Source organism: Petaurus breviceps, unplaced genomic scaffold, assembly GCF_028583685.1.
Source record: "Petaurus breviceps papuanus isolate PSGF00001 unplaced genomic scaffold, PetGlider_PUasm1.0 90617, whole genome shotgun sequence".
Lineage (NCBI taxonomy): Eukaryota > Metazoa > Chordata > Mammalia > Diprotodontia > Petauridae > Petaurus > Petaurus breviceps.
In genome coordinates this window covers 5,499,139-5,514,830 of record NW_027187287.1, presented here as the reverse complement: position 1 = coordinate 5,514,830, position 15,692 = coordinate 5,499,139, and the positions used below count along the sequence as shown (strand labels likewise).

General features: G+C 38.7%; 1 protein-coding gene across 5 annotated transcripts in view; it reads left to right on the top strand.

Moving 5' to 3' along the window:
- RNF213 (ring finger protein 213) overlaps positions 1-15,692 on the top strand; it is a 208,271-nt gene that overhangs the window by 162,105 nt on the left and 30,474 nt on the right. For 4 of the 5 annotated variants that reach the window (XM_069064114.1, XM_069064116.1, XM_069064115.1 and 1 more), the window contains 8 exons: positions 5,150-5,270; positions 8,768-8,868; positions 8,980-9,162; positions 10,349-10,518; positions 10,609-10,714; positions 13,125-13,236; positions 13,881-14,097; positions 14,343-14,533. In XM_069064114.1, coding sequence (XP_068920215.1) covers positions 5,150-5,270; positions 8,768-8,868; positions 8,980-9,162; positions 10,349-10,518; positions 10,609-10,714; positions 13,125-13,236; positions 13,881-14,097; positions 14,343-14,533 — 1,201 coding nt within the window. The other variant, XM_069064117.1, reaches the window with a different exon arrangement.

Here is a 15,692-nt window from a genome sequence, read left to right as displayed (position 1 = left end):
ATCTCTATGCCCCAGTGCCTGTATATCTCATTTCCCAGTTACATGTAAAATAATAATAATAATAATATGTATCTATATTTTTAAATATTTGATTTTAAAACTTTGGATTCCAGATTCTTTCCCTTCCTCCCTCGTCACAAACCCTCACTGGGAATATAAGCAGTTCAATATAGGTTGTACATGTGTAGCTATGCAAAACATTTCCATAGTGGATATATTGTGAAAGACTGACAATATTTCCTTCCATCCTATCTCACCCCCAACTTGTTCTATTCTCTACTTCTATCCTGTCCCTTTTCAAAAGTGGGTGCTTCCAACTTCCCTCCCCCCAAGCCTGCCCTCCCTTCCATTATCCCCCCTCTCTTCCCCTTCCCCTCTACTTTCCTGGAGGGCGAGATACCCTATTTAGCTTGTATATCATTCCCTCCCTAAGCCAAATTCAATGAGAATAAGGTTGACTCATTCCCTTTTGCCTTCCTGTTCTTCCCCTCCATTGTAACAATTTTTCTTTGCCTCTTCTGTATGAGATAATTTATCCCATTCTGTCTCTCCCCATCTCCTCTCATTGTATTCCCCTCTCACCTTTTAATTTCACCTTATAAGAATTATCCCTTCGTATTCAATACATATTCACATATGTATTTATATACCCTCCTGTATAGACATATATATATATGTGTGTATATATGTTGTATATATACACACATTCATATTCCCTTCAACTAATCTCGTACTGAGAAAAGTTTCATAAGTTACAATTATTGTTTTTCCATATAGGAATGTAAATAGTTCAACTTTGATAAGTTCTTTATGATTTCTTTGCCTTGTTTACCTTCTCATGCTTTACCTGCTTCTTGAATCTGAATGTCAAATTTTCTATTCAACTCTGGTTTTTTCATCAAGAAAGCTTGAAAGTCCCCTATTTCATTGAATATTTTTCTCTGAAACATGAAACTCAGTTTTCCTGGATAGGTGATTCTTGGTTTTAATCCCAGCTCCTTTGACCTCCAGAATATCCTATTCCAAGCCCTTCAATCCCTCAGTGTAGAAGCTGCCAAATCAGGTGTTATCCTGATTATGTTTCCACGGTATTGAAATTGTTAATTCTTGGCTGCTTGTAATATTTTCTCCTTGATCTGAGAACTCTGGAACCTGACTATAATATTCCTAGGAGTTTTCTTTTTGGGAACTTTTTCAAGAGGTAATTGGTGAATTCTTTCAACCTCTATTTTGCCCTCTGGTTCTAAAACATCAGGGCAATTTTCCTTGAGAATTTCTTGAAGGATGATTTCTAGGTTCTTGTTTTTGATCATGGTCAGGTAGTCCAGTAATTTTAAAATTATCTCTCTTGGATCTATTTTTCAGGTCAGTGGTTTTTCCAGTGAGAGATTTTTCACACTGCCTTCTATGTTTTCATTTGTTTGGATCTGTTTAATAGTAGCTTGAGTCATAAAGTCATTAGCTTCCATTTGCTCCAGTCTAATTTTGAAGGAATTACCCTCCAGTGAGTTTTTGAAATTTTTTTCCCATCTGGGCAGTTTGACTTTGTAAGGCATTCTTCTCCTCATTGGCTTTTTCAGCCTCTTTTGCCATTTGAATTAGTCTGTTTTTTAAGGTGTTATTTTCTTCAGTTAGGCTGTTGACTTGCTTTTCATGATTTTCTTGTATCATTCTCATTTCTCTTCCCAATTTTCCCCCCACTTCTCTTATTTGGTTTTCAAAATCCTTCTTAAACTCCTCTATGGCCTGTAACCAGTTCATATTTTTCTTGGAAGCTTTTGGTGCAGGAGTTCATTGTCTTCCTCCTGTTCCATGCTTTTATCCTTTTTGTCCCAAAAATGAATCCAAAGTTGGATTCATGTGTTTGCTTTGCTTGCTCATGTTGCCACTCAGTTACTTGACTTTTGAGCTTTTTGCCACAGTAGAACTATGCTTCCAGAGAGGAGAGCTTTGTCCCAAATCGTTGGGGTTTTCTCAGCTGCCAGAGCTATTAGATGGGTGCCCTCTCTGTAGCCTCCACAGGCGCTGGGAGCTGATCACACACCTCAGGACCTCCACCCAGGATAGTGATCCACATCCAAGCAGGTTACAGTAAGAGTGATTACCTCTCTGAATGGTCTCTTGGTCCCCCTACGATCTGCAGGCTGGGAGCTCTAAAGCAGCCATGCGGCCACAGAACCATACCTCAGCCACTTCTCCCTTCAGGGATAGGAACCAGACTGCACTCTGCATCCCCCTGGTCCTTGCATCCACACTGACCTTTTACTTTGCCTTTGTCATTTATGGGTTGTTAATTCTGGAAATTGCCACAGCTGCTGGTGATCCACTCTCCCAAACTACCTCTAGCCGAGGCTGGTTGGGGCCACCCTGAGTCTAAAAACGGGTTTATGCCAGGCTGGGGTCTGCTTCCAGCGTGAGATGCACCCTTCCTGCTGGCCTGCTGGGTTGTCTTTAGTGGGAGAGTTGTTTCTCTCTGTCACTTTGTGGGTTCTGTAGCTCTAAAGTTTTGTGTCATATTTTATAGGTATTTGAGGTGGTTATGGCAGGAGCTCAGGGAGTTTTCCTGCTTCTATACCGCCATCTTGGCTCTGCCCCTAAAGTTACATTTCTATACCCAGCTGAGTGTGTTAAATAGTCTTCCCTCTCTTAACCATTTCTGATGAGAGAGAGGTTCAAGCATTACCCGCCAGCACCCCTCCCTCATTTTTCCCTCCATTGCAAAAGCTCTTCCTTTTGTGATTCTTTTATGTAAGAAAATTGTCCTTATTCTCTGTCTCCCTTCCCCCTTCCTCCTTCTCCCAGTGCATCTCTCTTTATCCCCTTTACATTTTTTTGTTTTGGAGATTATTCCAACATAATTGACTTATAACCATGCCCTGTTTATATAAACTCCTTTTAACTGCCCTAATAATGATAAAATTCTGAGGAGTTACATGTATCATCTCCCCATATAGGAATGTAAGCAGTTCAGCCTTATTGAGTCCCTTATTATTCTCTTTCATGGTTAACCTTTTTATGCTTTTCTTGAGTCTTGTAGTTTTCATTTTCTATTCAGCTGTGGTCTTTTCATCAGGAATGTTTGAAAGTCTTCTATTTCATGAAATTAAATCCTATTTGTCCCCTGAAGGATTACACTTTGTTTTTTCTAGGCAGGTTAACTGGAAGCCACTAAATCTTGTGTGATCTTGCCTGTGACTCCATCATATTTAAATTGTCTTTCTAGCTACTTGAAGTATTTTTTCTTTTACCTGGGACCTCTGGAATTTGGCTAAAATATTCCTGGGAGTTTTCATTTTGAGATATCTTTCAGGATGTGATTGGTGGATTCTTTCAATTTTTATTTTATCCTCTGGATCTAAAATATAGAGTAGTTTTCTTTGATAACTTCCTGAAATATGATATCTAGGTTCTTTCTTTATTATGACTTTCAAGTAGTCCCATAATTCTTAAATGATCTCTCCTTATCTCTCCTTGATCTCTTTTATAGATCACTTGTTTTCTCACACTTCGATTTTTTTCATTCTTCTGATTTTTGATTGATTATTTCTTGATGTGTTGTGGAATCATTAGCTTCCACTTGCCCATTTGAATTTTTTCCATTTGGCCAATTCTGTTTTTTAAGGAGTTCTTTCCTTCAGTGAATTTTTTTTTAAAGCAATCGGGGTTAAGTAACTTACTCAAGGTTACACGGTAAGTTATTTCTGGGTGTGGTGCTAAGTATCAGAACCCGGATTTGATCCCAGGTCATCCTGACACTGGAGCTGGTGCTCTTACTCGCTGAGCTACCTTGCCGTCCCCCTTCAGTGAATTTTTGCACCTCTTTTTCCATTTTGTTAATTCTGCTTAAGAGATTATTTTCTTCAGTTTTTTGGGGCCTCTTTTACCAAGTTGTTAATTATCTTTTCATAATTTTCTTTCAGTACTCATTTCTTTCCCCAGTTTTTCCTCTGCTTTAATTCTTTAATTCTTCTAGGAATTCTTGTTGGGTTTGTGTCTAATTAGCATTTTTCTTTGAGGTTTTTTTTGGTAGCTGTTTTCATATTATTGTCTTCTTCTGAGTTTATGTTTTAGTCCTTCCTGCCAGTGTAATAGCTTTACATAGTGAAATTCTTTGTTGTTGTTGTTTCCTCATTTTTCCAGCCAATTTTTTTTTAATTTTGAACTTTTATGTTAAAGTTGGACTCTCTTCACCTGAGGGTGAGGAGGAACTATGCCAAGCTTCAGGGGTTTTTTTGTTGCTGTTTTCAGAGCTATTTCTGGGGGTCTGCAGGTTTTCAGTCCTTCCAAGGCGGTGTGATTCTGAAGAAGGTATGGTTACTGTTCTCCTGGTCTGTGCTCTGGTCTTTTTACTCAGGAAGGGTCCCCTGTAGTCACAGGTACTAGTGCTCCTCTTTATTTTCGTACTGTGACCAGGGCCCCTGTTCCCTTGTGGCTGACTTAAAACACCCCTCTCTACCTTGGAACTGTGATTCAGAACTGCCTATGAGCAAGAGTTGTTAATTAATGCCAGCTCCACTCACTGCTAGCAGAGGGTCCCCTGTAATCACTTTCTGACCACTGCTTCTTTTATCATCTCTGGGCTGAGTTCTGGAAGCAGCTTCTGAGGCTGCTGTTGCCACAGCCCCATATATGGGCTCTAGACAGGCCTCTACCCCTTTGTCACACTGCTTTCTTGCTACATCCTGAGGTTTTTTTAGGTCAGAAAAATATCTCATCCTAACCTTAAATTGGTTCTATAGCTCCAAAATTTGATTTGAGGGGTTATTTTAAAGTTGTTTTCAGGGGAATATTTGGAGAGTTGAGTGAGTTGGCTGCCCCTAATCTGCCATTTTAGCTCTACTCTGTAATGCATTTTAATAGGCAGTTTATAAATATGGATTCTTGTGATCTGCTCTTTCTACAGTAGAATATATATTCCAGGCCATATTGCCTTGTCCTTTGAAAGTTTTATGAAATAAAAAACTTACAGATAATAGAGTCACTTTGAAGATGGCATAGACATTACACCTGTGTGCATTTACTATTGCTCTTTTCCAAGTGCCATTTGCTATTTCTTAGGTACCTGTTCTTTCCCCCCCTCACCTTTGTCATTGTCCACCTTTGTGGGAGAGTTGCCAGGGCAGCATAACTGCTGTAGCTCTATTGGCAGGGTCCAGTGGAATCAAATCTTCTCCATGGCGCTCTTTGTGGAACATGTGCTACTGGAAACCAAGTCTCGGCTTCCTGAGTTGCAGAACCTGGTGATTGATTATGTTTCTCTATTGGGCAAGGTAAGTACTTTATCTTATTTCAAGCTTCATTTTTAGTTACAAATCTTTGTTTACACAAAAGGATTCTTATCTACTTTGACAAAGAATGGATCTATCACTATGAGAATGAGTTTATGCATCAAAAGCATTGAGTGTCATGTTCAAGGAACACCCAAGTATCCCAGAGCTATCTTGTAAACTATGTGAAAACTGGAAAGTGAAGTATAAAAAGAAGTAAAATGTAGGAATATAAGATGAAAGGTAGAAAGGGACTGGTTTATGAAGAGCCTTAAATACCAAGCAAGAGGACTTTATTTGACCCTAGAAGTAATAAAGAACCACTAGAGGTTTTTTTTTTTTTGTAAGGAATGTACACAGTCAGATTTATGCTTTAGAAAAATCTCTTTTGCAGCCAACCAGAAGGTGGCTTGGAATAGGGGGGTGATTTGAATCAGAGGAACCAATTAGAAGGCTATTGCAAAAGTTTAGTCATGAAGTGATTAAGACTTGTTCAAGGGTAGTGGCTATATGAGTCTACTTACATAGAGAGTATATATAGGAGAAAGGGATACACACTCACACAGGAGAGGGGTTGGGTGGTTAAAAATGATAAGATTTGACAATAAATTTAGTTATGTGAGTATGAATGAGGAATAAGTCAACACAAGGATAGTATTACCAAGGTACTTAGCTTGAGTGACTGGGAGAATGGTCGTATTCTCACAAGTAATAGGAGACTTGGGAAGAAGAAGCTAAAGAAAATAAGTTTGGTTTTGGACATGTTGAATTTGATATCCCAATGAGACTTCCAATTTGAGAATGTCCAAAAGATAATGATGATTCAGGTCCTAGAGTTAAGGAGGTAGATATAAAGATCTGGGAGTAATCTGCATAGAGATGGTAGTTGAACCAATGGAAATTAATGAGATGACCAAGTGGGTCCCACCAAGAGAGATAAGAGAATAAGACCTAGAACAGTACCTTGGATGATACCCACAGTTAATGATTTTGATCCTGATGAAGTTCCAGCGAAGGATACTAAAATGGAACTTTCAGGCAGGTAGGAATTGAACACTATCCCATTGTGATTTTGTGAGCAATATCACAAAAACTAAGAGAGGTGAGAGTATTTAAAAGGAGACGGTGATTTGACAGTGTCAAAAGCTTAGAGATAAGGAAGAATGAGAATTATGAAAAGACATCATCATTAAGAGACCATCTGTGACTTTGGAGAGCAGTTTCAGTTGAGTGATTAGACTGGAAGCCAGAATGAAGAGGATTTATAAGGGGGTAAGAGGAAAGGAAAAGGAGGCATCTAGTGTAGCAACCTTTCTCAAGGAGTTTAGCCATGAAGGGGAAAAGGGATGTAGAACAATAGCCACAGGGCATGATATGACCAAGTGAGAGTATTTTACAGATGCGGGAGAAATGGGTATATTTGTAGGCAGCAGGGAAGTACACAGAGAGATACATAAGGCAAGAAGTTGAGCAGGAATGCCAATGAGGCAATCTAATGGAGAAGATACCTAGGAAAGATCAATGGCACATATAAGAGGAGGAGAGGCCATCTCTTCGTTTGAGGGAGAAGAGAGTTGGGGAAGATGTCTGAAGGGTGAAAAAGGAGGAAGGAAGCAAAGGGAGCTCTTGTAGAATATCCCCAAATTTTTTTGGTGATGTATCAAGTGAAATTCTCAGCAGAGATGATGGAAGGAGGGGATACCAGGCTAGGCTTGCAGAGAGATGAAAAAGATTCAGTGTATAACAGCCATTGTAGTGTATCAGTTAGAGGTGTAAAAGAGTTGCTTTACTATAGTGAGGGTTCAGTTGAGATGAACTTACCTAGATTTGTAATGGAATCAGTTAGCACAGTTTTGTGATATTTTTTCATCTCCATTCAGTAACATGTGAATAAGATCAAAGGAGGCAGGATGGGAGAGTGATCCAAGGTTGAAATTTGATGAAGTGTGATTAGCAGAGCAGGACAAGGAGGCAGGGGATTTGAGTGTAGAGGATCATGTAGAGTTGAATTGATTCACAAAGGGTATTGATAGAGACAGCTAGGTGGCACAGTAAATAGAGCACCATCCCTCTAATCAGGAGGACCTGAGTTCAAATCCGGACTCAGACACTTAACACTTACTAGCCATGTGACCTTGGGTAAGTCATTTAACTCCAATTGTCCTGGCTTCTGCCTTCCAAAAAAAAGGGTATTGATAGGCAAAGGAAGAGAGTGCAGTCAGTGTTAATGCCCTGGGAAAGAACTGAGGGTTGGAGAGATCAATCTGGGCCCCACCTCCCTCAAATCTTAAGGTTATAGTTCTTTTCCAAAACTTTCATGGAGACAATGATGAGAGCTCTGTCTCCTAGGGCTAGGAAACTAGTCAAATAGGATAGCAATGTAAGTAAGTTGGTTTTATGATGCTCTTCAGGCTGGTATAATGAGGCATATAGCCAAGTAAAAGTACTAGTTTACCCTGGCCCCCAAATAGGAAGAAGGTTTGGGAGAGGTTAGTGTTCATACCCAGGATGCAGTAAGGAGGATGTTGGAAATTAGGAAAACAACTTATGAAACAGAAGACATCTTACACTTGACAGAATCGTAGATTATCAAAGGTGAAAAAGGACTCTGGGGCCATGTAGACCCATATATGACCCATATGTGGACCCATATATGGCTGAGAATTCCTTCAACAACATTTCCAACTCTGTTCATAGACCTCTCATGAGAGGCAGCCTGCTGTTCCCTAAGGCAGTCCATTCCACTTTGGGATAACTCTAATTGTTAGGAACTTCCTTCTTATCTCACATTTAAATGTTCCTTTCTATCACTTCTACCCATTGCTTCTGATTCTGTTGGATATAAGTGGAACAGGTCTGATTCATCTTCTTCATGACAGCCCTTTGAATACTTGGACAGCTATGTGTTGCATTCTCTTATACTATGGCCTCAATCTCTTTGATCATTCTGTTTCCCTCATTATTATGTTCTAGCTTATCCATGACCTTCCCAAAATGCATTGCCTAAAACAGAACACAATTCTCTAGATTCATCTGACTGCAGCAGAATTAATAACTCTCACTCTGCAGATTCTGCCTTCTTATTGCACCATAGAATAACATGAGCTTTTTTGACTCCCTTCTCATATTCCTGTTTCGTTGAGCTAACAGGCCTCTAAAACCCTCATATCTTTTTCATAGCAACTATTCTATAGTCACACCTCCTTATCTGGAAATCAGAAATTTGAAAAGGTTACAGATTTAGGGACAAAAGCTTTATCCTCTTAGGCACAGGCAAAGAAAGGTGTGAATCCTATTCAAGCCAACAGACATGTGGCATCATCACTTTACCTTGCATTATACAAATAGTCATACCTTTGAACTCTAGCCTTAAAGCAGGAGAGAGATATTGTGGTATTAGTTTTACTTGTTGCTTTAGGGTATCGTGTATCATGCCTTGTGAAGACAAATCTGTCCTCCATTGTTCATCAGCCTCATTTTGCTACATTTCTCCCTTTTAGTGTCTTCAAGATAATTCTGATATCAAAACTCACCGACCTTTTGCTGCAGTGATGGCTGTTCTTTGTAAGTGCAAGGATCAAGCAAGTCAGATATGTATCAAGTAAGATCTTATGTTTCAGAATAATAAGACAGAAACTTGGGGGATTTTTTTAAAGCATATGTGATGACCAGCTCATACTCTGTAAAACTGGCTGTCCTTTTTGGATTCTAGGTATGGTCTAAAACCTTGTCCAGTTTGCCTTGGAGACCCAAAGGAACCTGTTTGCCTACCTTGTGACCACGTGTACTGCCAGAAGTGCATCACAATTTGGCTCATCCCTGGGCAAATGAGGTGCCCCTTTTGTGTCACAGACTTGCCAGACAAATTCTCCATTGTTGTATCCCAGGAGCACAGGTATCACATATATTATACTTGTGAGAAGGCATTCTCATGGGCAAATAATACTTACTACCTTTCTCTCCCTTCCTCTTACCCTACCTCTATGACCCCAGATTTAGGGAACCCAAATCTTAGGATTTATTTATTATAAATGCCCTCATCAGAAATAATGAACTCCATGAGGAGGGTAGGCCAGTTGTATATCTTCTTACATTTCCAGATCTTTCATTTTCAGAGGACAGCCACTTAGAACAGCTTAAGAGGATCCAAGAAGCATTAAAATTGGTAGGACCAAGCCATAAAGTTACCAGTAAAGTTAGGGTTGTGATGGGAAAGACCCAGAGAATTAAAATCCAACTGGACTGGCATTCTGAATTTATCCTTAAGATGTGCAAATGTCCTGTGTGTTATGAAGCCTTTAGATGGAAAAAAAAACCCTATATATTATGTTCTCCTGTTGGTCTGTGGTCCTGTTTTTGCCAACAGTTGTCTCTTTTGCATCTCTTCTGAGTCCTCCTTAAAAGTAGAAGTAATAGTAACCATGGAATACCAGTCCTCTTGGTGTACACATTTATGCATATATCATAGGAACAAATCTCTTGCTAGCCAGGTCAAGTGATTGAGCTGCACCAGTATATATACTGAAGCTTTTAGGAAACGAGCAATAGTAGTTCCTCCTGCATCCAGCTATAAGTCATAAAATGTATGTTCCCTTGTGTTTGTGAAGCATAACTTTAAAATATGTAGAAAGTGGCTCTGTGTTTTAAAAACATACAAAAATCTGTTTAGTTCTCAGATAATTTTTATATTCACCACTTACACTGCTCAGACATATATATGTATGTGTGTATATATATATATATATGAATGATTTGTCTGACTTTTAAAAGAATACTAATCTTGGGGTAAGAAACCTGGCTCAAATCCCAGTTTTAATTCTTCCTAGTTGTGTGAATAGGGACTATTCTCTTCACTTCTCTGAACCTTAGTTTCTTCATCCAAATCTTGGGATAATTATATTTGTACTAGCCATCTCAGAGCATTGTTAGAAGGTAAGTTTTTTTTAAGTCTTACAGTACTATAGAAATGTAAGTTGTTAATATTATTTCTAAAGCTTTATTTCTACCATGAAGGAATTTTAAATATTAGTTTGCATGTTATCTGTAGTCTCTATTTACTTTGTTCTTAACTCTTTCTTTAGTGATGCTATTGCAAAACATATACAGTTCCGCCAGATGTGCAACAGTTTTTTCATAGACCTTGTTTCTACCATGTGTTTCAAAGACAATACTCCGCCAGACAAGGAAGTTATTGAAGAACTGCTCTCTCTACTCTTTGTCCACAAGAAGCTCTTAAAAGATAGCCTACTAAGTAAGTTGTGTCTAGTTAAGTTCTAATGTCTTAAGGATGCTACACTTACCTCCCTATATTTGGAAACTAACATGCTTTTTACATTGTCAGTTTCAGGACATTCTGAATACACAAAGTCACTCTCACCATTTGATGATGTTGTAGATAAAACTCCAGTCATCCGGTCAGTGGTATTGAAACTGCTCTTGAAGTACAGGTAAGAATAGTTGAACTATTGAAAGTTATTTCTGGGAATCCAGGACTTTTTTTTTCCACGTGACATTGTTGCTGAAAATACCCTTTCGTACATGAAGCAGTTATAAAAGCATCTTTTTTTAAAGGCGGAAGTTTCTTGAGGTAGTATCTCTTGTATGCATGTTATTACATGTTTTTTAATACATTCACTTGTGGGAGGAGTATATGGTATAGTCACATCACATGTTTAAGGAAAGAAAAGTAGAGAACAAGAGAACTGCCAGGCAGTGTAAAGTAGAAAAGTAGAGAAGTGCAGGTGCAGTAGAAGGGGTTCTAGATGGGAATCAGAAGACTTTGGAAATTTTGTCTGCCCTCTTCCTGTGAGAACAAAGACCCTTGGTGGGTCCTCTTCTGTAAAATGAGGGAGTTAGACCAGCCCGTCTCGAAGATTTCTTTTACATTTTTTTTTTTTACTTTTACATTTGATGAATCTTTGGATGAGTAGGAATATGGTCATGAAACTGTAAAAAAGGCCCTTACTAGTGTGTCCAAAAATGTTTTTATAGTTCTGTAATTTAAGGATTTCTTAAAAAGTTTCATGAGATTTTGGTTAGACAATAGATCCTTTTTTTTTTTTTAAGCAATCGGGGTTAAATAACTTGCTCAAGGTTACACAGCCAGGTGTTTCTGGGTGGGTGCTAAGTGTCTGAGCCTGGGATTCGATCCCCAGGTCATCCCAACACTGGAGCCGGTGCTCTTACTTGCTGTGCTACCTGGCTGCCCCCAATAGATCCTTTCTAATTGGACAAGACATACATTAAAGGATCTGAATTATATGCCCCTTTAGAATACAATAGAAAAACACTTTTTTTGGTTTTGTTATTCCAAAAGCACTTCAGAAAACCTTGTATGTGGGGAAGCTCATGTCACACATAGGCTCAGATACTTACTGATTTGATTTCTTCTACTCAGCTGTATTTCTTTGTTCAGTTAGGGCAAGAATCATTGTAAAGTGATAGCGATGTACAAAATGCATTAACAAATTGTGTGTGTTTTAGAACAATTCTTTTGTTGGTGCTTCTCATAGGACTGTAGAATCTAGTGCTAAAATGAACCTTAGAGATGATCTAAAACAACCACCTCGTTCTGTAGATGAGGAAACACAGGAAAGGTGATTTGTCCAAGGCCTCAAAGCTAATAAGATTTCTAAGAGACAGTACTGTACTTGAGTGCTGTACTTGGAGCCGGCAGACTTGGATTTATATGTAGCCTCCGTAACTTAAGATATGATCATGAACAAGTTGCTTCATCTCTCTCAGAATCAGTTTTCTCACATGTTGAATAATACCACCTGTTTCTCATCTATATAATAGTAGTACCTATCATGCTTGTTGTGAGTGTACGTAGTGTCTTGTAAACTTTTGCAAAATGGTATCACTTGTTAATCTTTTATTATTGCAAAGAACAAATGTAAAGTAGGTTTTCTTACTCAGATTCTATTGCTCTTCCTACCTCTATGTTAATGAACTAGAAGCTTTCCCTTGTCCTATATTCTCCTCTTCTCCCTCTTTTCTTCTCTAGCTTCTCTTTGTATCTTGTTCTTCTCCTGCATTCTTTGCTTGCTCTCTCCTCTCTGTGGAGGCAGTTAGGTGGCACAGTGGATAGCATGCCAGGCCTGAAGTCAAGAAGACTCTTATCTTTGTGAGTTCAAATCTGTCCTCAGGTACTTACTAGCTGTGTGGCCCTAGGCAAGCCATTTAACCCTGTTTGCCTTAGTTTTCTCATCTGTAAAATGAACTGGAGAAGGAAATAAGAAACCACTCTAGTATTTTTGCCAAGAAAATCCCAAATGGTGTCATGATGAGTTGGACACAACTGAAAACCAATTGAACTTAGAAATCACTTTGAGTTTCAATATTGGATCTTCCACTAAAGTGCCTCAGACAAGTTTATTTCTGTTTGTCTTTTTTACTCTATTTGTAAAACAGTCTGTTTCATGGGAATGTTTACACGGTTCATAAATTAATTACTTAAATGATAAGCATGATGGTATGTACCTAATCCTTACCCCTGGGGAGCCTGAGTCTGGTGGATCGCTTCATTTTAGGAGTTCTGGGCTGCAATGAACTGAAGCTGGTTGTATGTCCATATTAAGTCCAGTACCAACCTGGTGAGCCCCCAGAGTGGCGATTGGGGATGGGTGGGTTGGGTGCACCACCAGGCTCTGTTGGAAACAGCAAGTCAGAGTTTCCATGCCTATCCATAGTAGGCTCATGAGGGACTACTGCCCTTCTAGCCTGGGTGAGATAAGGAGACCTTTTCTCAGAAAGATACAAACAAACATAAATACTTAAGCACTTCTAGGATTCATTATTCCAGCAAATTAAACTCCAGACCTGGAATGTTCAGTTAAAGAATTTCTCTTTCTCCAGCTTCCATGATGTGAAAGAATACATTCAGCATTATTTGTCCCAGTTAGAGCAGAAACCATTCCTGGATGAAGATAAAACTGAACTATATGCACTTTTTATTAATTGCCTTGAGGTAAGTTGACTCTTACTCTATTACCTTTCTTTTGTAAATAGTGGAATTATAGAATATTAGAGTGGGGAAAAATGTTATTTGTAGTTCAACAAGGAGACCTCATGGTATAGTGGAATGTATGGATTTGGAGTCATAGGATCTGAGTTCAAGTTCTAACTCTACCACTTATTACCTTTATGACCTTGAACAAACTACATTGTCTCTCCCAGAATAGGTTTTCTCATGTATCTAACAGTAGCATTTATTTCTTTTCCGAAGAAGTACCTATCAGGCTTGTTGTGACCTTTGTGACCTTGGGAAAATCAGGTAACCTCTCTGGGTATCTTTGTTTCCTTATCTGTAAGAATGAGAGGTATTGGACTAAATGGCTTCTCAGGCCTCTTCCAATCAAGAGGTCTGATCCTCTAACTCCTGTTTAAAGTACATTTAAATGCCACTCTGCTAAAGAACAGAGATAGTCTTTATCTACTCTTTTCCTTTTCTTATTCTGAGCTACTATATAGTAGTTTTTGGTAATCTGTTGCTTATTTTCCCAACCTGAATGTTTGAATTCATGATTTGACCTGGGTCCAGGATGCAAGTATAGCTTGAAATAGAGTAACCAAAGAGCAGGACTGTTTTCTTCTTTGTTCTTAACTTTTTAGGATTCAATATATGAGAAAGCTAGTGTTTATTCTGAAAAGGATGGACTCAACTATCTGAGAGATGAAGGATATTTCCTTGGAAGTTTTTCTCCCTTACTGCACAATGACAGACAAACTGTTAATGAGTCCTCAGTTGAATACTTACAAGACATGGCCAGGATCCGGCTCTGCCTGGACAGGGCTTCAGATTTCCTCTTTGAATTGCATGAAACCGTAGGCAAGTCCTTTTCTCTGCCAGTTTTAATGAATACATTATTTACAAATATATTGACCACAGAAGAACTTTTTTTTAAAAATTGATCTGTCTTTTTATTATCTATGTGCTCTCTCTTTTGGGTCTAGTGGGAGTCTTCATTCTTTATATTGTAAACTCCTTGAGGGTAGGATCTCTACCTTTTTACATAGTTTTGGTGCTTGCCTAATTTTAAAACCATTTAATTTCTCTTTCCTTGAACTCTCCAGAGATAGCAGAGGAAAAGCAAAGGTATCTGCAGCAAGTCAAGAGATTTTGCCTACAAGCAGGCAATGACTGGTATCGAGTCTACTTGGTGCGGAAGCTTGTTAATCAGCATGGGATGGAATTTGTACAGAGCCTTTGCAAACAGGACCACCAGTCCCAGTGGGTTTTTCCCAAGGAAATCATTGACCAACTGGTGAGAGGAAAGCCAGAGCAGGCACCATTAACCTCTGCATGTATATTCTGCCATACTATTCTATTGCCGAAGTTACACCCACAACTGAAGGCTTGTTAACTCGTACCTTCTTTCAATACCGATTGGACAGCGTTACCATTTGTCTCCTTTCTTTCCCTTTCAGTGTTTCACATGTATGGGGTTTCTAAATGTGAAAAACTTCTATTTTTGTTCTTATTCCCTTGCTAAGAGTATCATTTCTGATAAAGACTGCCTAGGGAGACCTGGAGAATAATGTTTCAATAGCCTTGGTCTTCTAGAAAAAGAGGGTCAATGAGATTTTGGGATGTTTTTCCAGGGGCCTTCAACTAGACTGAGGGGTGAATCCATACTTGACGGGAGGAGTAGAAATTGGTGGAACTTCAAAGACTTCTTTGATTTTCTCTGGATTGCAGAGATTAACAAGTAATTTTGTCTTGAGTTAACTTAATGTTAAGCTTTCTGACCCTTTTCAGTATTGACAAAACATTTTAAACATTCTGACCTTTTGTGCTTTGTTTTAAACTGAGAAAGCCAGGAAGATTAGGATTGCTTCCCGGTGAAGCTTTTATTTTCCTATTCCTTTTCACCTTATTTGAACAGAAAGCTCTCTGTTGTAGTACAGTCACTGTGCTACAGTTAGATGTTCCTATTTCTAATGTTCCTTCACCCAAGGAATCTGGTTTCTTCTTATTTGTTTAAAAAATTAGTTTATTTTTTGTTTTCAAAATCCATTTCCACAAGATTTTGAGTTCTAAATTTTCTCCCCATCTCTCCCTTCCCCCCACCCCAAGATGGCATGCATTCTGATTACACCTTCCCCCAGTCTGCCCTCCCTTCTATCATGCTTCCCCTTTTTATCCCCTTCCCCCTTATTTTCTTATATGGCAAGATAGATTTCTGTACCCCATTATCTGTATATCTTATTTCCCAGTTGTATGTAAAAACAATTTTTAACATTTGTTTTTAAAACTTTGAGTTACAAATTCTCTCCCTTATTCCCTCTCCTCCCACCCTCCTTGAGAAGGCAAGAAATTAAATATAGATTATACATGTGTAGTTATGCAAAATACTTCCACAACAGTCATGTTGTGAAAGACTAACTATATTTTCCTCATCCTATCCCACCCCCCCACTTACT